The 26,644-nt window shown below is 36.7% G+C and overlaps 1 protein-coding gene and 1 long non-coding RNA gene across 2 annotated transcripts; both read left to right on the forward strand.

The window, feature by feature from the left end:
* The first annotated feature begins 404 nt into the window (after nt 1-404).
* Nucleotides 405-25,943, forward strand: LOC106072767 (uncharacterized). Its single transcript, XM_056010505.1, has 12 exons — nt 405-558; nt 1,168-1,265; nt 1,416-1,606; nt 3,309-3,510; nt 3,961-4,266; nt 6,261-6,345; nt 7,145-7,178; nt 7,666-7,749; nt 16,203-16,283; nt 18,667-18,703; nt 23,358-23,471; nt 24,839-25,943. The coding sequence occupies exons 2-12, from the start codon at nt 1,199-1,201 to the stop codon at nt 25,726-25,728; spliced, it is 2,091 nt and encodes a 696-aa protein (XP_055866480.1). The 5' UTR covers nt 405-558; nt 1,168-1,198; the 3' UTR covers nt 25,729-25,943.
* LOC129922839 (uncharacterized) lies at nt 13,162-15,840 on the forward strand. Its single transcript, XR_008774755.1, has 2 exons — nt 13,162-14,678; nt 15,287-15,840. It is a non-coding gene; the product is annotated as an uncharacterized LOC129922839 (long non-coding RNA).
* Nucleotides 25,944-26,644: the final 701 nt, after the last annotated feature.

Genomic DNA, 26,644 nt, shown 5'->3' on the forward strand with positions numbered 1-26,644 from the left:
ATACTCCTTCTTCCCTAGTGCTATTAGAGCATGGAATGGGTTGCCTGAGCTAGCCAGGAAAACCAGTGACTTGGCAGAATTTAAGTCAATAGTTAATATGCATGAATAAATGCATGACGCGTAGGACGTAATCATCTTCTTTTTTGAAGTAACGTCTGTATTATATAAGATAAGATAAGATAAGAGATCTAGAGTTACGTACACATAACAATATATATATATATATGTGTGTGTGTGTGTATGTGTGTGTGTCTGTGTGTGTTATCTGATCATTATCGGATAAAAAAAAATTCTGTTTTCTAGTCTAGGTATAATATATATAGGTCTGTGCTTTAGACATACGTCAACTAAAGTAATGAAAAGAATTCCCGATATTACGAAAATTTCCATAAACAAAAATTCCCGAAAATTTATTTTTCCCGAAAATATTATTATTGTTTTGTATTTTTTATTGTTTTTTTTTTTGTTACAAACTAAATATTCAATACTATATGTTCTAGTTCAGAGTGGATAGCGTTCTTAATGAGAACATGTTGCTGTATTTGTTGTAACATTCAGGTAATCGTAAGAAGTAGTGTGTAATTCATGTACATAGGTAGGCGTATACTAGATGTATAGCTAAAGTTAATTCTTCGTAAGTTGAAGTTCTAGTGCGATACATTGTTTACTCTTCTACTCTCTCCCTCTCTTTCTTTTATCTCCCTCTCTGTCTCTTTCTTTGTCTTTGTCTCTCACTTTCTTTGCTGGTCTCTCTATCCTGCTCTCTACCTAAGTCTCGCCCTTTTTCTCACACGCTCCATCTCTCTCTCTCTCTCTCTCTCTCTCTCTCTCTATCTCTCTTTAAGCCTTTATTTTTCCTTCGCTCTCTCTCGCTTTTTTTTTGTCTTTAAATCGAAAATTCTCATTTCCGCAAACGCTTTTCTCTCTCGCTCCCTCTCTTATCATTGTGTTTGACTTGTTAAATCTTTACTATTTCTATAAGTATACCTGCACTTTTCCCCCCTTTTGTCTTTTTGTTTTCTAATATTCTTTCTCTTACTCTCCCCATCTCTAATTCTCTCTGTTTATGCCAATGTTGCACAAAAATGAAACGAAACTTAATTACAAATGCATTTCGTTTTGACTATAGTACATTATTTTTGTAATCCAATGTCTCCACTATTCTAGAAAGTATGAAGATTAAATCAAAACCAGCAATATGACTCAAAAGAAGAGAAGCACATCTAGGAGTTGTCTTATACTGATTGCATGGCTGTGCACTGCAGGTTATCTTCACATTACCTTATTGTTATGTCAATTAATTAATCAATTTAACGGTTAATTTGTTTACATCCAATTACACGAAGGATACTAACAGGCAAATTTAATAAGCGAATTAATAATAATCAAAACATTTTATTTATTTCGTTGATAAGTTCCTACTGATGCCCAATCTATAACGTGGAACAACACTTATGAACAGATGATAGCATCACCTACTAAGTCAGTGTTGGTGCATGGTCAAGACTCCATGATACTCACCAGTAAAGTCAATGTCGCTGGACCCAATCATACCATGGACAGAGCTCACTTTGAAATTAAACAACATAGATCACATTATGTCACGGTAATCGATTTTATTTTAAGATATGACACTGTTTGATGAATATATATATATAGCTCGTCCATTATCGTCTGATGATGTACAGTCTTGTCATCCAGGGGGCTGTGGGCTTTGCACAGAGGTTTTGTGCCTCCTCATGTGGCTGGTGAGACCTATGTGAGCCCAAAATGTTCGGCTGCACACTAGGCAGGTTATTCCAGCTGGAGCTAGTGTCATTGACCTAGCTTTTTTTCTCTGACACTTTTTCTAATGCCAATGGCAGCTGAGACTGTATCAAGATTTTGTAAATGCTTTGCAGCCCCGTTCTTCAAAGGACTTCAGTATCAAGTTGTTGTTTTTTCTCGCCATTGAGTATTTTTATGAGGCAGATCTAGTGGCATTTGTTCATTTTGTTTTTGCGTGTCTTTTTGTTTAGTGTCCACGTTTCAGAGGCATAGAATCCATAGATCAATGTGAAGAGAATTACTGTTTGAGAAACCCTTAGTTTAGTATCTGTCTATTGGTAAACATGTTTGGTTATAAAGATCCACATATTAAAAGACCATAGCCTACACTATACTAATAAATATAGATATATGTTATAGAAGATTCTAGTTTGGTGATAAAGATCCAAGTGATAAAAGACCATAGCCTAGACTAGACAAATAATATGTTATAGACCATTCTAGTTACTGAATTACTGTCTCTAAGTAGTCTCTAATCCATCTAAATGAAAGCGTCACTAGTCACGTTCAAAATCCGTCCACTATGGTGCGTCTCTACATAACTAAAAATAAAAATTAAGTGTCTAACTTCTTCTTATTCTTCGTTCTGATTGTTATGTTGGAGTGTTCAGATGACTAGACCAATACATGAGATGAACTGCGTAGTGGTTTCCAAATCAGGGAGATCTCCATATAGTTTTCTTTCTATTGGAATGTTTTGGGGCCAGTGTCTTAAACGGGCCTTTTGGTAAAGAGAGCAGTTTTGGATGAGGAAGTGTCTAACAATATGCAGCTGATTAATTAATCATACTTTTAAAAAAAGGGAATGTATATAAAAGTTTCCAGGTTCCAAAATAAGAGAACAATGTCATAATTGTGAAAAACAATGTGCAGTGAGTTTGTAGAGTACGAAATATAAGTGATTTTAAAAATAAACAATCATGTCAATACTGTGTTTAATGTTAATCAATCATACAACGATGTCTAAAAAAAAACTTAAGACAATAAATATTGAGTAAAACCTCCGGATCGTCTAGGATAACTGGATTCTATGCGAAGTGAATTAGTTGGCCCCACATTAAATTTTAAAACATATTCAAAGAAACAGCGAAAAAAAAATAAAAATACGCGTTGTATTAAGAGCTCGTCCCATCTATATCCAAATTGATAAATAAATGACATTCATGAATCACAGATTTCATAGTAGAGACAGGGTGGGACTAGTAAACATCGAGTCATAGTGCTCTACTATGTTTGAGATCTGATCACAATTTTTACTCTGTTTGTTTTTAGTCCTAAGCAAGGCCCCCACCATTTGGAGGCCCTCGGCGGTTGATTAGTTGACCTATGTCTAAGGCCGGCCCTGAAAACTTGTATATTAGAAGCTGCACCGTCAGTGACGTCACCTGATTTGGCACTGACCCACATTTGTATATAAATATGATAGCGTTAATCAAAATGTGTGAATTTCGTTCATAATTCCACCAATTATTGACCATTAGCTCTGCTACGTCGACCTATCAAACTGTGGCGGTTACGAAGTCAGCAACTGCTACTGTCATGCCACCAATGAGAGAAATGTTGTTAGTGTCGTCCTTAATCTAACAGCCGACAAGTACTTCAGCGAAGCTTTTCTTCAAGGCACAATCTATCACTTTGAAATCAAAATCAAAAGCAAGGAATTAAAACTCCCCTATATACTCGGTATGTCAATTTATATAGATAGATAGATAGATAGATAGATAGATAGATAGATAGATAGATAGATAGATAGATAGATAGATAGATAGATAGATAGATAGATAGATAGATAGAAAGCATTAACATTTAAAGATTTTTTTTTCATTTATTCACCTAATCACTATTTACTACAGTAAAATTACGTATTTAAGATTGTTTTAGTAAATAGGATCTGAGGAGCATAAGTTATTTTACAATACTTTTATATTACAAATATTTATATACCTGAAAGTCCGATTAAATAACTAGTAAAGATAGACGGATTGATTGATATTCTGTTAGAATGATTTATTGAACGATCGATTAATTTAATGTCTGGTAAATGGATTGATCGATTGATTGATTGATTAACAATGACTAAATCTTATACACAAACTCCAGTGACTACATTCTGCCTTTTAAACAATTTTGTAGATTTATCCCATCCTGGAATACACGTATACATCAACGACAAAATAGACCAGCTTGACCTTTGTAACAAGACATTGAATCAGACAACTGCTTTGATTGTGTTGGAAAAGGCAGACAACGAACTTCATTACTCGTTTTCGCTTCAAGACAAGAAAACATCTGTCTATCTTAGAAACGCTACCAACTTCCTGTTCCTTGTTGTGGAAATCAAAGAAGAAACAGTGTTTACAATAGCGTATCACATATTTGAGAATCCCAAAATAAGAACAAGTATTGAATGCACTGTCAGACTTCTTCTACCAGAAACAGGTAGACAAACGAATATATTTATACAACACAATTTTTAGAAACTTGGTTTAAGAGTTTAAAATATAGCCTTGGCATGACTGAATTTATGAGCTGATATATGAGGTCCTGTCCTTTCAGCTTAACCTTTTCTCATGGGTGTCGCATAATGTGGTGGAAGCACAATTTTGCACAGCCTTTCTGGCGTTTAAGGATTGGCGAAAGACGCTTTTACGCTGTCGTTTTGGCAAGAGAAGTATTGATGATTAATTATAACACAGAAATATTTTTAGAATTAATATCGTTTTTAACTTTACCATACTAAGTAAATATCTCGTGTGGAATTTGTGATATCCCATCGAGCGCCACGCCAGGTGGTGGACACTGGAATGCCTTCAGATGAAGTGGGTACGGGGAAATAAAACAGCCAGGGTGGACAAATAATCAAACTTGCCTTGGAGGGATCCACAAAATCTACGGCAACTTACCCGAAAATAAAGACAGCTATCCAGAGAACTTAAGCCGACAGCCCTCCAGATGGTTAAGCGCAGAGCTAACAATCCAGTCATATAAAAATATTGTTACGAAAGCTAAAACACATATGAAAAACTGGTCACAACCGAAAACGACCTATGACTTGAAATGGACATGACTATTGTTTGGCGATGATGTAGAGACAGAGTCAAGAGCATAGAGTCCGGGCATGGAGACGTAAAGTACAGGATAAATCAGAATGGAATGATGTGCTACAGAAGGACAGGACCCTGCATGGGCTGTAGTGCCAAAGATACAATATACCTTATATTTACTATGCCCTGTTTTTTAAATTATTTTTCTCATAATAACTAATGAATGTTACATTAAAATAAAAAGCAAGAATGCAACATTCGCCCCCCCCCCCCCCTTCCCTCATCCCAGAGAAAGAATCCAGTTTAAGTGAATATATAGATCTACTAGACTTATATTATTCTAATGATAGGGCGCAAATTTTTCCTGAACATTTATTTATAAAACTTTTCAATAAATAAAGCCTTACAGTCAGAAATTCACGAAAGTGATAGTCCTTTCAAGAACGTGAGAGTCCTTTCATAATCAATGTTGGATCATATAAGTCTATGGTTGGATCTAAACCTAGGCATAGTTCTTTAGCCAAAGTTCAATTTCTTTCATTTTCAACTTTGAAAAATTATAACGGTCAAACTAGAGTTTTTCCTGTGTGTAGCCAACGAGCTAGTAATTCTTTTCTCAACGATACTCACCAATTGTTAGGAAAATCGTAAGAGCCGTTTTATGATCGGCGTCCTAGTACCAGGTTCCTGGTTCCAGGTTCTATGAAGTTCTGACTTAAATTGGGGGTATAGTAGAATCAAAGTTTCGCTATTAAAACAAACATTATTTGACAGATACTTCATCTTTAATAAGAGTATAACAGCTCTCGTGAGATGCTTTTCAATTTATTGCACGAATCAACATTAAACAATGACGTAATATATCACAAAATGAATCGTTTCTCTTGCTAATATTTTGCATATAGAAATATCTTTAGAAAGCTAAAGTAAAAGAAGTAAAAAAAAACAACATTTCAGTCCTTGCGATCTATGGGCTGATAAAGTAAAAGCAATCTATTTTGATAGCTGACGGTTATCGAGGGTGTCATGTGGCTAACACAACAACCCCACTACCTTTACTTTCACCAACTAATGTAAGATACCCACTAAATCTGCCAGGTACCCATTACATCTTTCAGGACCCAATAGAGTTGGATGTATTCATGGGCGCCACAAGAATCCCGTTTTCAGCAAGATTCGAACCTGAGACCCATCGATTAAGAACCCAAGCGCTTTGCCACTCAGCCACCACGATCCATAAAGTTAAAAGAGCGACGCGTTAATAAAGCAAATGCCGTTCGTTCGATCCACAAACTGTTTTTCAACGACCAAAAAAAAAACAACACATGAATTCTTAGTTACTAAATTTATTTGTGAAAATTATACATTACTTTTTTCTTTTTAAAACAGAGGGTGCTGATGAAATCAAAAATATAATCATTATAATTGTCCCCTGTGTAGTTGTAATAGTCGTAATTGTGGAAATACTCAAGATGTAAGTGTTTTTTTTTAAATGTCAAGATAATATTTTGTTTTATTAATCAATTTAAATATTCTTACTACAAGTGTTACTTTGCCATACATATGGACTTTTAAACAATGACAGCATAGTTTAATTACTTATTAATTACCTACACCAATAATGAAAATGGAACCTTGTACAATAATGGAAAGGTTATATATCAGAAAGTATTGGTAGGTACAAAACTTTACATTGTACAACTTAGTGCTATTGTTAAATACATATATAAGGCTTGTCTTCGAGTTCGAAGCTTAATGAGGAATGCAGAATTTCCCGTGGATACGCAGCCCCAGCTGTGACCTACATATTTTGCCACATTCAGGATAAGCATAACCATTGTCTGACGGTGGTCGATTAAGAATTTATTTTCGCGTCTGCGTCTGTCCTCAGCATCGGACTTTTTTTTTTTTTTTCAAATGTGTATCCCGCGTCCTCCAGCTGTCTCGTTCTGAAGGCGCATGTAACCAGGTGCTATGTCAGCTAAGGCAAGTTGACGCCTAAGCTGAACTATAAAGCGCTTCCGTGGGGCACCTCTGTTACGTTTATTTGTTAGTTAGCCTTATTTGATACATGTTCCTGGTAAAGTGACGAACCAATAGTCCCAATGCATTGTATAGGTTAGATTAGAAGGATACAGTCATCAACATGTCTCTGAATTCATGCTACTATTTACTTTAAAATAGTTAGTAACGTTTTTTTCCTTCAATTTATTTCAATTTTATCAAATTTAATTATTAAAATTATATTTTTAATTATTATTTTTAAATACCAGATTTTTGTGGAAAACTAGACGTCAACAATTTCGGGTACGTAAATTTGGTATAAATGATAATGTAACAATAGGGTATACTTTGACATTAAAGTACTTACTTAGACTTAGGCGGCAAGCTGTCTCTAAAAAGATCTGTCACTGGCAATGTATGAAGCTACTTCCGACCTGGTGTCCACTGTTATGAGGTCGTACATGAAGGTGTGTCGCCAAGTTATACGAGGACGTCAATGTATGCACTTTCCTCGTATTTGCCTCCATGTCATCGCAACTCATGGTTTGCGTAGTTCATATTGTCGGAGAACATGTCCCGCAAACTTTCTTATTAAGTGGTCAACTTCCAGTTCGGCAGAGGATTTCCGTATCTGAGACCCAATTTCTATAAGTTCCTCCTAGAATTCGTCTTAGCCATTTTTGTTGAGCCACATTTAGTCTTTTTTTCAATTAAAATACTGTCAGTAATATCTATTATGCTTTATAATAAAACCATCTTGTCACAATTATTCAATAAAATACATCCACAGATAAAACCCCCAAGAAGTAGAGGTGTGTTTAAAAAAAAATGTCTACTTGAATTTAGCTTGGTGTCAGACACAAACACAAATGAAGTAAGTAAATTGTAACTCTGCCTTCAGGTTATGACGTTGATGGCCTGGACTACGAAGCCTATATTTCTTTTGAAAATGGGGGGTGGTGCCATAAAATACCTTGGCCCGGGCTCACGTTTTGCTTGCTCACTACAACTCTGCATCTAGTGTTTATACTTTTGTAAGAAGAACAATTAATTAAATATTACATTAATAAAAGCATTTAATTGGTGTAATAAAGTGGTTAGAACATTTATTTCGTCATATATCTTGGCAGAGTCTCTTATTAAAATGATTGAAAATGGCAATGTCTTCGATTCCGAAGATTAAGGATGAGTTCAGTGGTTTACATGACTGCGTATACCCAATTGCGACCTGTATATTTTTCCATATATCGTGCAGACAAATACCTCGTACTACGGTGGTCTATTTAAATTCTCTTTCCGAATTCCGCTTGACAAATGGATACACTTAAGACTTATAAGACGTAATTATCTAATAAAGTAACGTTTTAATTTATAAAGAATCTGCGCTATAGGAACTGCAAATCTATGTACACCCTGTCGTCCAACACCAATGTATTCCATATTTTCATTGTCCATTGCTAGAAATTAAGTTATAGTTTGATTTTAGACGTCGAGTATTTTTTTCGTTTGTTAAACAATGCCCTGCATTCGTGTTTCATTTAGGTAGGTGTCACCCGTTGCAATAAGCTTTTAAAATAATACTAATAACAGCTTCCATAAGATGTAGCATCTACATTTGTAGCTATATTATACACTGGGTTAATAAACTATTTTCTTTGTTTGGTTGGTACTCTAATGTAAGATATGCCTTGCTTATGTACAAATAAAAGTTACAATGTTATAGAGCTTGGTTTTATTGTGACGCCATGTTAACATTTCACAGGTTATATAAAGTAAAGTGTTATTTTAATGAAAATTTTTCAAGCATTAATACTGCAAAGAATCTAACTGTCCAAACTTTCTGCAAACTGCAGCCCACGACACAACCAATTCAAAGCCTCCAAAGTAACGTAACAATTTAATGTCCAATAAATCACAGCCACTACTGTTCAATTGGCAACAACGTAACATAGACTGTACAAAAGCTTCACTCTCCGACGTATTGACGCTTGACCGCTCGTCTAGCGCTGGCCTGGGGCGATTTGCCTCGGCTGTCTACACACACCACTACCCCCATCTGTGTCCCACCAGGTTTATTACAATACACAAGCCTTTATATACACATAGACTTGTCATCAACCTAATATTGATATGTAATTTTTGCCTTTACTTTTTGTTTTTAACTGTAGGAATAATTTCTTTATCTTGTCTTCATAGATTTTATAAGGGAAAATGTACAATTTGAATTGTTATTAGGGGTTCACCGGATAGTCGCTCCGGCTCTGCTTCTGCCGAATATTTGGCCTTTTTTCACTATTCGTCCATATTCGGCTTCGGTCGAATATCACTGCCGGATAGTTGGCCGCTCGTTTCCATTAATGTCTGTTACAGAATGTATTAAGGTTTATATTAAAACGAAGTAATCTACTTAAAAATAGAGCATATTTGAATAAGCACCAAACATTTTTTATTATTTATTGACAAGGCAGGTATTATTAAAATATTTCTCATACACTATCTTATCTAAGTGCTTTAACCTAAACCTTTAACCTAAATACGCCATGTCTGCTGTAATATTTGATAACTTAGGAAGTCTTAAACTTTCAGTGTTTATGTGTGCGTGTTTCTTTTTATTGTGAGCCGTTGTGACGAACCGTTTTAGCTCACTCAAGATATCACTCAGGTCTAAGCATTTAATTAATTTATTTACTCGCTATTAATCATCAATTTTATTAATTTAGCCAATCAAGCGCTAAAAACACAGCCACCACCCCTCCAATCCAACCCCACCCCCTTTGGCAGCGATGTCACATTTTACTATCCCCACCTTGACACGTGCCACACTAGACTCTTGACAAGAGTACGCTCCCCTTTTCCCATCTATCGTGGCAAACATCCGTTGACCCCCTCCCCCCCCCTTCCGGGAGCGGCTGGTCACTTCAAAGTGCCCATTCAACTCAACGCCTCGGGCAACGCTGTTCGTCTAGCACTAGCCATTATCATAATATAATCTCCCTTGATGTGCCGAGCTCTGATAATCTCCCCTTCATAATCCACCTGACCACCTGGGATGATTTCCTGGACTTTCAACTCGCGCCTTCGCGCAATGTCTATCTCCCGGAAACGCCGTCACGGTCAAGCGAGGATCTCTTTGTCAAAGACGCCAGATAGTCTAGACCACCTTTGCACTTGTCTCCCGCCACTCACCCCCCCCCCCTTTCTATCCACGTGTATATGGACAAACTTCGTCGTCCGATCTCATTCACGCTGGAGAGCCCACAGGGAGCACATCTATCTCTTGCTTGAGCTCTAGACTATTTTCATTCCCTTATTTCACTTTGGATTGGTGGTATGTAACTTAGTAAAGTGCCTGAGAACCATTTTACTTAGTAATGTATATATGTATATTTGTGCATTTATTACTACATTACTTGTGTATATATTTGTGCATTCTTATCATGGATGATGTAAGTAGATTACTGTATACTTATATTTTATATCATGACCTTAATGGCTAAATGTTCAAACCAGCTGGGCTAGAGTTTATTAACAATTCTTACCAGATGTATTTAGCTCTTTAACTATTATTGTTTTAACTCTGATATATTAGCGCTCAGCACGAGCCTTCAACGTAGTATCATTGATTAATTCCTTGGCAGGGAATTATCCAAACATTTATGTAAACATGTCTTATTACTGAGTATGTATTTACTTATGCTCTATGTTTACTTATGGGAGAGCATGGGCGAGTGTCAGACGTTGATATCCCCTTCCCCTGTCATCTCATTTATCTAAGCGATGTATGTACTTGCTACTCACCGTGATTGGTGAACGTCACCTATATTACTTATCATATATCACTTACTACTGTTTGTTATTTCCCTTTATGGGAGTCCCCATTATTATTATTATCTCCCTTGATGGGACACTATATTCATTTGTTAGGTCCCTTTGATAAATATGAAACTATCTTATGGTTTCTATACATCAGTCTGAAGATGTCCTTCACGGAAAGGCATCTACCTCCCAGTGTTATCATTATGGCTAAACCGACGCATACATCATATCGTTGCAGCTTTTATCTATAGGCTACATCCGCCTGAAATCTTAGCAACCTAAAGCTGATAGCAGATTTGCTGGCACCAGATCTGTAGACATCAGACCTACTCATCCTTCAAGAGTCCAAGTAACAACGCTAGCCACAGACTCGTCACTGGCTTAACTGATTGGTAGACGCAGCTTAGCTCTGCAACCATACAAGTTGGACTGCACACGGAGCCTGGATCCACTACGCCAGCCCACTAGCAGACAGCATCAGTACCAGCCACACCCGTCTCACCAGTGCAGCACCGGACCAAAAGCTAAGCAACCAGCCTAATGACACTCAGACCACTTGGTTCTAATATCTGATGATGATAGTCTCCTACGTGTAAATACGCTAGATCCTATTCTAGCAACTGTACAGCATTTCACCTTTCATTACCTTATTTTGTATAATAAACTGTACATGAGTTTACATCTAAATATAGTATTTGTTGCCTGCATTATAACGCTGTGCTTGTAGTTTATATGTGCAAGTAAGGATTCTCAAACTATAAAATCCCCTAGACACCCAAAACGGCCAATATCTTAATCCGACTTGTCACAATGGCGAGCCTCGTCCGGGATTTACCCAACTAATACTGCAAGCACAGCAGGCAACTCCCCAGTATTTTAACTATCATCATTGTTAGAGTACAAGTCTATCGAGTGTCATTTAGAGCTATTTAATTTTCTAATTTTGTATTGCTGTAATTGTACTTCATTTACAGGTTCTTAAGCACCAAACAAAGGTTAATACCACCTTTACTATAACTCTTAGGTAATTGCTTTCAGCAGCTCCGTCATCGTCCCCACCTCTTACTCTACCTTCCGCTTTTCCCCTTCATTACCCACCCCTCACCATCCTAGCACCCCTCACCACCATGGCCAGTGGCACACGCTCCAAAGCGGACTCTGACATGAAACAAATAATAGCTGAACTCAGAGAACTCGCGGCCGTCATGTATGACGATGAGGCAGAGCAGAAAGAATTTGTGAGGGCACAAATTGATAAGGAGATGGAAGAAAGAAGAAAGGAGAAGGAAAGGAGACATGAAATAGCTATGGAAAGAAAGAGAAGGGAAATAGAAGTAGCCATAGCCAAAGAGAAGGAAATACTAGAAATCAGAGATAGCTATAGGCCGCAGAGTTTGGAGCTGAACAGCACATCCGCAAGACAAGACCAGGAAGCAGAGGAGAGTAAGACCATGGCTCATGTCCCAACTGGGTACACTGCCCAAACGGACACAGAAGTTACTGCTAAGGATGAAACATTCATGCCTGATACCCCTCCTCTCAACAATACCACATGGTCTACTCAGCCCGACCCTCCTGCTCAGTCTAATAGTCTCTGCGATGCCCCAATTCAGCCAATGCCCTCGAGCAAATCCCCACCTAAAAAAGCACCAATCCAACAACCAGCCACCCACGAAAACTGTAATCGCCCAGCATGTAAGCCTCGTCATAACCAGAACGAAGCCCATCGTGACTGTAACAACAGCACGCGTGGCAACAAACCTAACCAAGCCTACCATGACTGCAACAACAGCATGCGTAGCCGCAAATCTAACCGCAACCGCCAAAAGCAGCAGGCCCCACAGACCATTTCAGTAATGACCTCGGTCCTCAAACCCTCTGTGACTAATCAGCAAACACAGACTGATAGAACAGCGGGCGACCCATACGTCATATCAACACTGACTGTGGCCCCTGAACCCACTTCTCTTGGCCTAACGGAAACGGAAGTCCTACCGTTACTTCCTCAACCTGTCTCATCTCCCCCTGGGATTGAGACCATTCTGGTAAATGGGCGGTACCTCCGATCCTTATTTGACACAGGCTGTGCGGTAAGTTCAGTTATCCGCAAGGCACTGGTTGACCCAGCTGATCTCACAGATAGAACTGTGACGATTCAGTCCATTGACCGTGAGATCCCTCCAAAGGTTCTTCCTATTGCTAGGGTCCACGTAGAGTGCAAGTACGTGCATGGTACCATTGAGGCAGTTGTCATGGAATCGCCAGTGTATGACTTCATTCTAGGCTCCAGGTACATACCTCTAGGAGTTGTCAATAAACCATACTTCTCTCTGCCCGTTGGTAGAACGACAAAGCAGAAAGGTGGCAGCAACCAGCCGGTTGGAAGCCCTGGTCGCCACTCTAACAAACCCTTTACTGGCTCCTCAGCCAAGCTCAAGCCGCGCCACCCAGGCACTGACACTGCCAGGAAGTCACGAGGTAAGCATAATAACTACACTCGTGAGGGTTCGTTTAACCCCTGCTCCTCAGCAATCAAACCGCTCAACCCTGGCACTGGCACTGCTAGGAAGTCACGAGGTAAGCGAAATACCTACACTCGTGAGAGTCCTTGTAACTCCCGCTCTTCAGCTATCAAACCACTCATCCCTGGCACTGATCCTGCCAGGAAGTCACAGAGGAAAGTGAACTTTCACTCTCATGAAAGTGGGCCTCATCACGGCTCCACCCACACTTTAAGGCCACTCTTCCCTGACATTGACCGTGTCTGGAAAACTAGAGGTAAGCCGATTAATCGCACTCACGAAGAAACGCCTTACTATGGCTTCAGAGATAAGCCCCGTCCAACATACGCGCATTGGGCACTCCGCCATAACACCCATCCCACTTACTGGTCTGCCCCAAGAAGGAGATGTACCCAGTCCTATTCACCCGGCCTATTTCCCCAGGTTTCCAGAATTGCCCCTTCCACGTGGCAATCCGCCTGCGGACAGAACATAGGCGACAGCGGACCCTTAAGACGGACACCCCTCTGGACCTTGGCAACCTCTTAACTACTGGGAAAATTTTCTTAAATGCTACGACCGACAGTAGACGAAACTTGAGTGATATCAACGTTAGCACGTGATAGATCTTTTAACAAAGACCTATCTTACGCAGGGAGGGTTGTGACGAACCGTTTTAGCTCACTCAAGATATCACTCAGGTCTAAGCATTTAATTAATTTATTTACTCGCTATTAATCATCAATTTTATTAATTTAGCCAATCAAGCGCTAAAAACATAGCCACCACCCCTCCAATCCAACCCCACCCCCTTTGGCAGCGATGTCACATTTTACTATCCCCACCTTGACACGTGCCACACTAGACTCTTGACAAGAGTACGCTCCCCTTTTCCCATCTATCGTGGCAAACATCCGTTGACCCCCTCCCCCCCCCCTTCCGGGAGCGGCTGGTCACTTCAAAGTGCCCATTCAACTCAACGCCTCGGGCAACGCTGTTCGTCTAGCACTAGCCATTATCATAATATAATCTCCCTTGATGTGCCGAGCTCTGATAATCTCCCCTTCATAATCCACCTGACCACCTGGGATGATTTCCTGGACTTTCAACTCGCGCCTTCGCGCAATGTCTATCTCCCGGAAACGCCGTCACGGTCAAGCGAGGATCTCTTTGTCAAAGACGCCAGATAGTCTAGACCACCTTTGCACTTGTCTCCCGCCACTCACCCCCCCCCCCTTTCTATCCACGTGTATATGGACAAACTTCGTCGTCCGATCTCATTCACGCTGGAGAGCCCACAGGGAGCACATCTATCTCTTGCTTGAGCTCTAGACTATTTTCATTCCCTTATTTCACTTTGGATTGGTGGTATGTAACTTAGTAAAGTGCTTGAGAACCATTTTACTTAGTAATGTATATATGTATATTTGTGCATTTATTACTACATTACTTGTGTATATATTTGTGCATTCTTATCATGGATGATGTAAGTAGATTACTGTATACTTATATTTTATATCATGACCTTAATGGCTAAATGTTCAAACCAGCTGGGCTAGAGTTTATTAACAATTCTTACCAGATGTATTTAGCTCTTTAACTATTATTGTTTTAACTCTGATATATTAGCGCTCAGCACGAGCCTTCAACGTAGTATCATTGATTAATTCCTTGGCAGGGAATTATCCAAACATTTATGTAAACATGTCTTATTACTGAGTATGTATTTACTTATGCTCTATGTTTACTTATGGGAGAGCATGGGCGAGTGTCAGACGTTGATCTCCCCTTCCCCTGTCATCTCATTTATCTAAGCGATGTATGTACTTGCTACTCACCGTGATTGGTGAACGTCACCTATATTACTTATCATATATCACTTACTACTGTTTGTTATTTCCCTTTATGGGAGTCCCCATTATTATTATTATCTCCCTTGATGGGACACTATATTCATTTGTTAGGTCCCTTTGATAAATATGAAACTATCTTATGGTTTCTATACATCAGTCTGAAGATGTCCTTCACGGAAAGGCATCTACCTCCCAGTGTTATCATTATGGCTAAACCGACGCATACATCATATCGTTGCAGCTTTTATCTATAGGCTACATCCGCCTGAAATCTTAGCAACCTAAAGCTGATAGCAGATTTGCTGGCACCAGATCTGTAGACATCAGACCTACTCATCCTTCAAGAGTCCAAGTAACAACGCTAGCCACAGACTCGTCACTGGCTTAACTGATTGGTAGACGCAGCTTAGCTCTGCAACCATACAAGTTGGACTGCACACGGAGCCTGGATCCACTACGCCAGCCCACTAGCAGACAGCATCAGTACCAGCCACACCCGTCTCACCAGTGCAGCACCGGACCAAAAGCTAAGCAACCAGCCTAATGACACTCAGACCACTTGGTTCTAATATCTGATGATGATAGTCTCCTACGTGTAAATACGCTAGATCCTATTCTAGCAACTGTACAGCATTTCACCTTTCATTACCTTATTTTGTATAATAAACTGTACATAAGTTTACATCTAAATATAGTATTTGTTGCCTGCATTATAACGCTGTGCTTGTAGTTTATATGTGCAAGTAAGGATTCTCAAACTATAAAATCCCCTAGACACCCAAAACGGCCAATATCTTAATCCGACTTGTCACAGCCGTTCAAATTCATCTTATAGAGATACTCGAATTTACGTCCAAAAGTTTGTTAGAGAATCGAAAAAATGCGAGACAATTAATTAGAAGTAAAAAAAAGAGCATACTTTATGGGGAAGGAGTGTTATGGTTAAAATAACACACACAGACACACACACACACACACACACATATATATATATATATATATATATAATATATTTATATATAAAAAAAGGGAACAGAATATTGATTGTATCTGATGTTCAATGCTAGTTAAGTAATGGTAATAATGTTAGGTATAAAATGCATGACAACTTTTAGGTAATGATTGTTGTATAATTATTCTGTACAATGTATCCATAGATACGAAACAAGAAATCTAGTGACAATGAGGGTGACGTAGAACCTGAACTACATCCTTTGACCGAGACGAGAACAGAACAAGTGAGTCAATATCTAATACAGCCAAGTTATACAGGATTTATGTCCGTTTTGACGTTTTTCACCTAACGTATTATTGCCTTAGTTCAGTGTTTCCCAAACTGTGTTCCGCGGAACCCTAGTGTTTCGCGAGTCCTGAATAGGTGTTCCACGAACTACTGGAATAATTAACTAGTAGGCCACCACGTGAATTAATGTCTATAATAAATAATGAAAGTGTTCCGCTAAATACTGTGAGTTTGCGAAGTGTTTCATTAAGGAACAATTTTGGGGAACACTGTCATATTTGTTTTTATTTTTAGCAGTCATTCCATTTTAGTTGGTCAGTAACACGCAGTATGCTTCATAAGAACCAGATCTCTCTTGAATACAATTAAAAGATTTATAAAAATAAGATAAAGATTAAGTTCAATTTTGAATACATAATTGAAAACAAATTAAAAAACACAGTCCACTCTTTATAACACACTCGGTAATCCAACTCAGCGAAGTGCACTGCATCAGCTTCTCATGCGTGTTGTAACACGCTTGTCTTGACTCTTTCCATGCGTTTCTTGCTGTGCAATGTATTGAACGTTCTTTTGTAACTGCGATTACTACATTAACTCTTTCTCTCCTAATTGACGAAACCATCGTTGATTCGGCGTCATTAAATTAATTTTTGATTTTTTAAAGTTTAATACAAAAGTGCATACATTTCCAATTAATTCTATACCAAAAATACCATTTTCTGATAATAAACAAAAACGTTATTGAAGTTCAAATCATAAAAATCTTATGAACTGTAAATGGACAAAATGAATAATTCTATTTTACTGTATTAATGCATATGTCTATTAACAATTTTTTCCCCATTACAGATATAAGTTTTGCTTTTTGTTTGTTTTTTTAAGTATTTTTTTTTTTTACATGTTTAATGTTTAAATCATTTCAAGTTCTGTAACATCTTTTAGAATGAAGATTAAAATAGGAATAAAACTTGATCAGCCTGAATAAATAGGAACCATGGTGCAACTTCCACTGCCATTTCTTCAATGTATGGCATCCGTGGATATGACTTTCTGACGAACAGGGAGAAAAAAGAACACTTCGTGAAAATAAATTAAGACAAGACTTGAAAGAAAAATTTAAATAGAACCAATATCCTCAATTCGAGAAAGTTTTTTTCTTCAAGACTATTTAACATTGAAAGTCTAAGACAGTGTTTCCCAATTCTTTCCATAATGAACACTTGCACATTCGGAGTATCGAACGGAACACTTTGCTTATTGTTTCTTTACCTCTGATGTGGCGTTAAGGCTTTTCCAATACGTTGACTTTGTTGCAATTTAAAATGAAAAAAAAAACAACTTCACACAAATAGTCTAGCCATAGAGACGTATGAAATAAAGTAAATAACGAATGATTGTTTTCAAAGATTGTGGAACTCTTCAGACGAACTTGACCAGAAATCATTTCTTGTATCTTCGTTGGAAATTAGAGTCAGAAACTAGATCATTTTAAAGTTGATAGTGATTTTATAGCATTTATTTTGTTACCAAGAACATTTTTTTCTACATTTACTTAGAGATTAATTCACGTGTAGGCCTATTAGTTAAACTAGTTAATTATTGTTTGTGGAACACTAATCAGGCCTCGAGGAACATTTCGGGTTGCGCGAACACAGTTTGAGAAACACTGGTCTCCAAAAATATCTCATATCTATATTTATATTGTTAAGTTCTTTAAAGTATAGATAATCTTTTGTAACTCGATTCCTTTGTACTGTCTTTCAAAATATTCCTAAAAGACGCACTAAATATTGTTTTTTTTTAATCAGACCGCTTCTACGATTAGCGAAGTATTAAAAGGCTTAGTCACTAATAATCCTATAAATGTCATATTTACACTAAAATATTTAAAAGTTTATTTTCTTGGCTATATGTCATTAATATATGCTCAAAATTGTACAAGGACTAACATTTTAGTAAAAAAAAATGTTTAAATTTACAAAAATGTTTCTTTATTGAATGTATTGATTTAACAAAAAAGTTTCCCCTTTCAGACCTTTCGATCTATAGGTCAGAGGATGTTAAGGTTATCTGTTTCTTTGTCGAACGGTTAACGAGTAAGTTGTCAAATGATCAGCATAACGACCAACCGACTTTACTTTCCGCAGCAAAAGTCAGATACCCATTACAGTTTAGTATACTCAGGTTCGCCTTAAAAGTTTCGAAACTAAAAACCTGTCTTCAACGAGATTTGAACCCAAGACCCGAGGTTCAGAAACCAAGCGCTTAAACACCCTGTATTAAAGAAAGAATAAATAAAATGTACTTTGAAAAACCCTAAGAATTCACATTTTTGAAAAATGATTGTTGATGCAATGTATTTTGTTTCTCTTCAGAAAAATATAATGGAAAGTGTGGAGGTCACTGATAAAGGTAATACATTTTTTAGCTTCATATAATCAACTTTTCAAATTGTTGAACTTTCTAATATTCAACTTTACAATTACAAAAAGAGTTTGTGTTTCCACAAAAACAGACGCAATTCCTGAATAGTCGACACCCATGAGTCATCTGTTTTGTAAGCAAGGCAGATTTTATAGTCTCGGCAAGTAGTAACCATAATTACTAAGTTTCAAATATTACAATCTCACCTTCTTCCATTTAAAATAGACACTAATGGGATAAACGTGTTGCCGTCGTGATTCTATTTTTAGCAGGCTGACGTTTTATTATAAATATTAAAATGTTTGTTTCATAAATAATGTAATGAAAACACTGTTATGAAGATATGGCTCAGGATAAGCCTGGCATATATGTCAGAGTTGTGTTTATGCCTTAGCACGTTCGCCCGTGCCCATGCCATTCAACGTGGACCTTTGTGCTTACAATAAATAATTGACTAGATGTTAACAATATAATGTGTAATGAGATGAAAGTAATTTACAATGGAAAAACTGGTAAAGTGATATATCATAGAATTTAACAACTATTATAATATAGCTGCTAATCCCATAATCATTCTGCACCATGCTGTCCCACAACGCAACACATTAGTACGCACAACACTGGCCCATTGCTGACTCGTCTCCAGTTTAGACTTCATAATCCCAGAACTAACTCTCTGTATTGACGTAAAAAAAGACAAATTAATAGGTCTAGTCTGATACACTATGGCAGAGAGACAACTGCGAAATGTCGTAATGCCTTAGATACTCACTCTAAACATCTTCTAAATGATGTGATTGAATGGTATTCTAATTAAGGTTGTGAAATGATTGTTCTTGGAACAGTTGTTTTGGTGAATGGCCTCTGGAAGAAATCTTCACATTTGTTTAAGTGTGATTTCTTACGAGTAACGAGTACACTTTTGACCCAGGAACAACGCACAAGACGTTGATGTAAAATGAGCAAAAGGTCGGACCAACGCTGAAATCATCGGCTATTTAAAATATTTTTTTTCGTTTCTATTTCTCCGATTCATGTTTTTATTGCTTATTTTTTTTTTATCTAGAACTAGACATATGTTACCCGCGACCCGCGGGTCTTTATTTGCGCATTACTGTCGATATAGTCACTGAGAGTGTTTTGTAAACAATTAAACGAAATAATAATGTAATAAGTAAAGCGAATGTGTCAATGTAAAAATAGTGTGAATGAAGCTATCAAATCAGAATAGCTAATAGGCTTCAATCCATTTTTTCAAACTGAAACATTTGCTTGTAGGTCTACATATATTTGATTAAAAGTTGAGATGAATAGATTTAATTTTGTATGTTCATGTGTTACAGTATAAAGTAGATCTTTAGGTAGACATAGATTTAAATCTACACTAATCTAAATTGGCTTTTATAGAGTTCATTCTGTGTTGAGCAAGCGTGACCTTTTTTCATGAATGAATATAGGCATATCTCAACACGGCTACAGCTTTCTTTAGCGAACAGCGAACGAATGTATTAAAAATGCTTTAGAAAAACAAATTTTAATGTTAATTTGATTAAAATATGAAATGAATGGACAATAATTAGTATGTTTATGTGTTAAAGCATAAAACTATCTTTGCGAAAAGAAGTTTTATCATCTTAGAGTTCAATAAGAGTTTTAGGCCTAGGAATAGACTCAGACCTCAGAAGAGAGATGTGTTAATGTGTAACCATTTGGTAATGTCTAATGAAAGAATGTTCGCCAGGAAATCTGTAGATATCAGGAACTAATTTATGTAAAAAAATCCTTTGAATAATCTAGTGGATTGGATTTAGATGTATGTTAAACGTAGCTAATGATCCTTTCACGTTATTTCTCTTTCGCTACGAAAATAAAATTAGGTTTGCGAAAATGGGTTTACCCGAAGTCAATACATTCTTATCTATTAAAAACGAAAAGAGCGATAGCTTTGTTAAATGAATGGGATTATAAAGTGAACAATTAAACGAAATTATATTTAGTACGCGATTCATGAATGAATATAGATCTAGGCCTAGCTCAACTCGGCTTCGCAGCTTTCGTAGGCGAATGTAGCTTTAGAAAACCAAATTTGAATGTTTATTTGATCAAAATATGAAATGAATGGACTTTAATTGATATGTTTATGTGTTAAAGTATAAAACTATCTGTGCGAAGAGAAGTTTTATCATCTTAGAGTTGAATTAGAGTTTTAGATCTAGGGATGGGATTATAAAGTAAACAATTAAACGAATTAATATTTAGTACGCGATTCATTACGGAATTGTCTAATGAAAGAATGTTCGTCAGGAAATCTGTAATCACAGATATAAGGAACTAATTAATGTAAAAAATGCTTTTGAAACACAAAATTGAAGGTTAATTTTATTATATAATGAAATCAATGGATCTTCTTTTGTCTTTTCATGTGTCAAAGTAAAAAACTATCTGCGCAAAGTGTATTTCTTAAAATTAGATCTAGGTCTAAATCCTTTCTATCTTTTCTCATGTCAACATTGTAGACATGGCCTAGATCCATAAAATACTATAGCTGTAATAGAGTCGGACAACTTTATTTTTTTTTGAGGGTCTTAAGTTTGTTTTAGGGCTACAATACATACACTACGGTCTAAGTTGGTACCCAAGGAACATTCCTGCCTAGTTTTATCAAGATTGGTCAAGCGGTTTTGACGTCTATAAGTAACATACATCCATACATACATACATACATACATACACCTCACATTCTACTTTATAATATAGATAGTTTCCTTTTGCTAAACATCCGGAGTTTCCTTCATTCAACATGTTTTTATTTTGTGCAATGTTTTTAAAGAGATTACATTTATTTTTTCTATGTGCGTATTTTTTAAACATTGAGCTTCAAGGTTCATCTAAACTTTGTAGATCTAAATATTTCTTTGATGAAGATGTAGGCCTATAATAATTCAGATGAATGTGATTTTGTTTTATCTGATGGTGATATTGATTCTAAATCTAATGATATAGTCAATATGGATCTACTAAATTAATTTTTAGATCTAGACCTAGGGCTAGGTCTAGTAATGCTAAAGTTTATCTACTGATGAAGCAGCCCCACCCGCATCTAAAGTTCAAAGTAGATCTAGAAATAATTTAGCTGTCTCTACATCATCTAGATTTAAATCTAATCAGATAGAGGAAGATCTCTAGATCTATCATCTAGGCACTGAAACAGATCAATTTCAGATTTGTTCCACCAAGAAATGTGTCAACCTAGACTTAGTCAGCACTGCATCTATTGAGCTGGAATGTTGTTTTTTCATTGACAATGACATTGTTGATAGTCAGCACAATAAACAGCTATGCTGACCATAGGATTAAATTGACCACCATCTTAGAATAAGATCCATTTTCAGAGAATACAGACCTATAACTATAAAGAAAGACAGAGTATGTAAACACTGTAGGTCAGGAAGCACGGTTTATGTTTGCGCTGGATGGGAGTCGAACCCACACATTCATATTGACTGCTTCCATGAATATCGCAGCTAGAAGGAATATTTATATACTAGGTAAATGAAGAACTTTAGAAGAAAATACAATATATATATATATGCTGTAGAGTTGGACAGGTTTTAGGGTATAAGTTTTTTGTTCCAAGTGTGTTGCATTTTTATGGGATTTTTGCGTTAAAGTAGTGACATTGGATTAATAGTTCCAGTTTATTTTTTTGTATCTATTGCTGTTTCTTCTATGGTGTTCTGTAAACAAATGGATAAAAATGAGAAAAAATTCTTTGGATTCAGTGTCGGCAATAAATTTCTTATGACATGCACCTTGATCGATATTTTTAATGTCAATTGGTGAGTTTTTTAATTTTTAATTTTTATATATAAAACCCAAAATTACAACAACATGATTTGCAAACTAGAAAACTTAATAAATAGAAAGAGCATCCATTTCTATTTAATTCTATATCAAAGTATTATTTTCCAAGAATAAATAAAAAAGTTATACAAGTCATATCGAAGCAAAGAAACACACTCCGAAATGGCGAAAAAATTAATTCCGTCCAAAGTTTATAAATAATTCCGGAGTCAAAGAGGTAATTAACTAGTTAGTGATAAATCATAAGAATATCTTTTGTGTTTTGTTTCCAAGAAAAATTCGTACGACAATGAATAGTGGCATGCATTCGTTCATTTCATGCTATCTATCCGTATTCAGTAAAAATGATAGAATCAGTTTGTTTAATGACAATCTCATAAATTATTGGTACATATATATATATATATATATATAAATGTACTTTTGGATCGGACACATAACTGCATTTGTAATTTTAATAAAAATATATAGAAAATAGTCACCTCCCTTTCTTAATATGTCCTCCTCGTTTTTTTTTTTTTTTGTTGTTTTTTTACTATAAGAAAATAATTTAAAAAAAAATGTATTTCTATTAAAAAAAACACACCAAAAAACGCATATTTTATTTTAAAACAAATGGGTGACTTTTAGTAGTTATACAAGTAGCCGCTGCAAAAGAACTTAGCAAGCTGCAAATTATCACTGACGGATGGACAGACAGAGCTTATCTAATAGCGTTATTTTCTTTTAGGTACCACTAGGAATAACTGTTTTAGCGTTATAAATTTTCTCTCTACAGGCCAAGTAAAAGTAGTTAGAGAGATGGTCAGGGACAGAGTGAGTTGTGTCACACCTGTGCTTGATTCCCCTGTAGGTGTGACACTACCCTCAGAAATACTGACCATAATCAAAGGTACATTTATATTTAATAATAAATAAAGACATGAAGCAAATGTTGTAATTCCTTACATTAAATTTATGAATCTGTCCTTCAAGACCTATATCAAGTACCATGTGCTGTATAAGGGATAACTGATGTTCATGTGTGGGTGTCACTTAGCCAACTGCCTTTACTTTCTATAATTAAATTCTAATATCAAACACTCAGGGCTATCAAAAAAACCATAAGCTTAAGATCTCAGTTTTTATCGTGAGTCGAACTCCTAATAATCCCTTTGGGAAGCCAAAACCTTAACTCTCTTTACCTCAACGCCGTTAGCTCTAATCGTGTATGTTTGATAATGGTCCTTATAGAAATAATACATTATAGATTAGATTACATTAGTTTCCTTTTCTTCTTCTGCGCCTGTCTTTGGGTCTCAAATGTGGTACCCGCGGCCATTTCGAGAGCTCTGCAACTGTCTTTTTCAGAGGCTATGTGCTACCAGCTACTTCCCTATATATCAGTGAGGGCAAAATGGCGTCTGAGTTGATCTTTATAGTGCTTACAAGAGGCGGGAAGGAACCTTAGTTATTTTTTCCTCCGTTAAGCTCGCCAAAAAAAGATTACCTCTGGCATGCGGTAGTCTCCTAGGCGTGAAAAGGGACTGACGAAGCTAAATGACAATAAATGCTTCTGTACTGTCTACACCAGCCTCCAGCAGAACATATTTATTTATAATGTGGTCTTGCCAGTGTATGCCTATTATAGAGCGTTCGAGGAGGCTTACATGATTTTGACAGAGCACCCAGGTCTCCATTTAAAAGTAGGCTGAGAACCACTGTTTTATAAACATTGAATTGTGTTGCCATACTCTCAGTCTAAGGCGACCAAAAGCACCGTTGACTTTTGGGAGATAGTTGTCGTTTTCTCTGGACCGTGACGCATTTTCGGACGCTGTACTGCCCAGATAGATAGAATGGTCAACAACATTTAGGAGAAACCCAAAGCTTTAATACTATCTCAGTACCTAATAGTTCATCTTTGTGTCAACTCCTCTTTCATACTTCTAATAAGTTGCCGATTTGTTATTAAATAACTTTAAAGTCTAATACTATCTCTGTATTGAACCTATTTTGTGCTACTAAACGGAGACGTCCAAAACTTTGATTCTGTAGTGCTAAAATGTTCACTAAAATAAAAAAGCTTATCTAGGCTTCCTTACACGGGACACATCAAAATACTTGCTATTCTTAGATTTTCCACACTAATGAAAGCCTCCCATATCAACTGGATAGTTACTTTATATATCTTTGATAATGAACATTATATGGAAACTTCTACACCTTATTTTGACTATGTTCAGTATGATAATATGTGTACACTTATTTTCTCTTTAGATATCGGGAATGTAGAAGATAAAAAGAAAGTTGGAAATCTTAAGCAGGAACCCACGGCACATAATTCTATAAATGAATTGATTGACTTTCAATTGGACCTGATGGTAATTTTGTCTATAAACAAAGTAAGTGACAGAAGACCAGAAACGTGGCCAGGATCTGTCATCCATTATCCTAGCCATCACTCCTCTAATAACAATGTCAATAGCGGCTTAAGAACTGGAATCGGCAGGATCGTCAGCGTAAACTTAAAAGAGCATGATGGGAAAACGAAGTATCAACGATCAACAAACGAATCTCCAATATCAGTTGAGATCAATGTGTATACATCGCGACATGTTGTCTTTGATGACGAGGAAGCAAAGCAAACCGATGTAACTTTGATGATCGAAGGTTCTAAAATTCCTGGTGCTGTCCTTAAAGGGAAATGTGTCCGCATGGCTAATATTCTACAGAATTGGACACTGTTTACTTGCGTTTCCAATACCATAGAAATATTTACATCCCTGCACGAGAGAGTGGACACATTTAATAAAGAATGGTCAAACATTAATAAGAATAATTATTTTTTTAACATTATAAATGAATATGGATACTTTGTTTCTGTCGGAGAGAGGTCAATAGACTCAATGGTAAAGGCGAACTTTACTAAACTTTTAGATATCTATAAGAAAGACAAATTCGAAAAGAAGAAGTATTATACTTTAAACACCCAGTTCAACAATGAAAACGTAGCCATCTATGTGGAGAGAACCAGTGAAAGCCTTATCTGCGGGCTCCCGGTAGAAATCAAACTTACATTTTCTCCAGACTTTGAAAACGAGAAATGGATAATTGGCTCAATTCCACTAGTAATTAAAAACCTAAGTATTCAAGACAAAGAAGAATAAAAGAGATTGAGAACTTATTGTAAAGAGAAAATAAATATGAGAGAGGTTAGAGAAAAGTGAAAGTTTCTTATTAGATAGAAAGTAATTAAGGTGAGAAAGTTTAATTATAAAAAGAGAAAGTAAAAAAAGTATACGAAGGAGCTTACGAGAGCTTAGTTAGAGCTTAGTAGAGAGCGAAAGAAAGGAGCTGAGAGATAGAGAGAGAGAGAGAGAGAGAGAGAAAGAGATCTAGAGCCTATTGGAGAGAGACAGAAACAAGTTGAAGGGCAATTTATTGCAGAGACCATCTGAGACGGAGAGCCTTTTAGAGAAAGTTTTGTCAAGAAAGAGAGCAAACATGTATGTGTGTGTGTGTGTGAAAGAGAGAGAGAGAGAGAGAGAAAGTGCAAAAAAAAAGAGAGAAAAATGAAAATAGAGCTTTCTATAGAGGGGTTTGTAAAGAAAGAGAGCAAACATGTATGTGTGTGTGTGTGTGTGAAAGAGAGAGAGAGAGAGAGAGAAAGTGCAAAAAAAAAAAGAGAGAAAAATGAAAATAGAGCTTTCTAGAGAGGGGTTTGTAAAGAAAGAGAGCGAAAATATGTGTGTGTGAGAGAGAGAGACAGAGAGATACAGAGAGAAAGAGAGAGAGACAGAGAGAAAGAGACAGAGAGTGAGGGAAAGAGGGAGAGACAGAGAGAAAGAGAGAGAGAAAGAGAGACAGAGAGAAAGAGAGAGAGAAAGAGAGAGAAGGAGAGAAAGAGAGAGAGACGGAGAGAGAAGGAGAGAAAGAGAGAGAGACAGAGAAAGCAGTGGAAAAAAAAGAGAGAAAAAAAAACATGTTCGTACTTGTATATGATGAAATTTATAAGAGTGAAAGAGAGTGTAAATGAGTGAGAGAAAGTGTAAAAGAGTGAGAGTGAGTGTAAAAGCGAGCTTG

This window comes from Biomphalaria glabrata, chromosome 14 (genome assembly GCF_947242115.1).
Source record: "Biomphalaria glabrata chromosome 14, xgBioGlab47.1, whole genome shotgun sequence".
NCBI lineage: Eukaryota > Metazoa > Mollusca > Gastropoda > Planorbidae > Biomphalaria > Biomphalaria glabrata.

Bases quoted from the DNA above. Each gene is read 5' to 3' on its own strand.
- LOC106072767 (XM_056010505.1), top strand. From the start codon at position 1,199: ATGACTCAAAAGAAGAGAAGCACATCTAGGAGTTGTCTTATACTGATT. The intron at 7,750-16,202 runs GTAAGTAAATTG...ATGTATCCATAG, and splicing joins CAGACACAAACACAAATGAA to ATACGAAACAAGAAATCTAG. The intron at 18,704-23,357 runs GTAATACATTTT...TTCTCTCTACAG, and splicing joins TGTGGAGGTCACTGATAAAG to GCCAAGTAAAAGTAGTTAGA.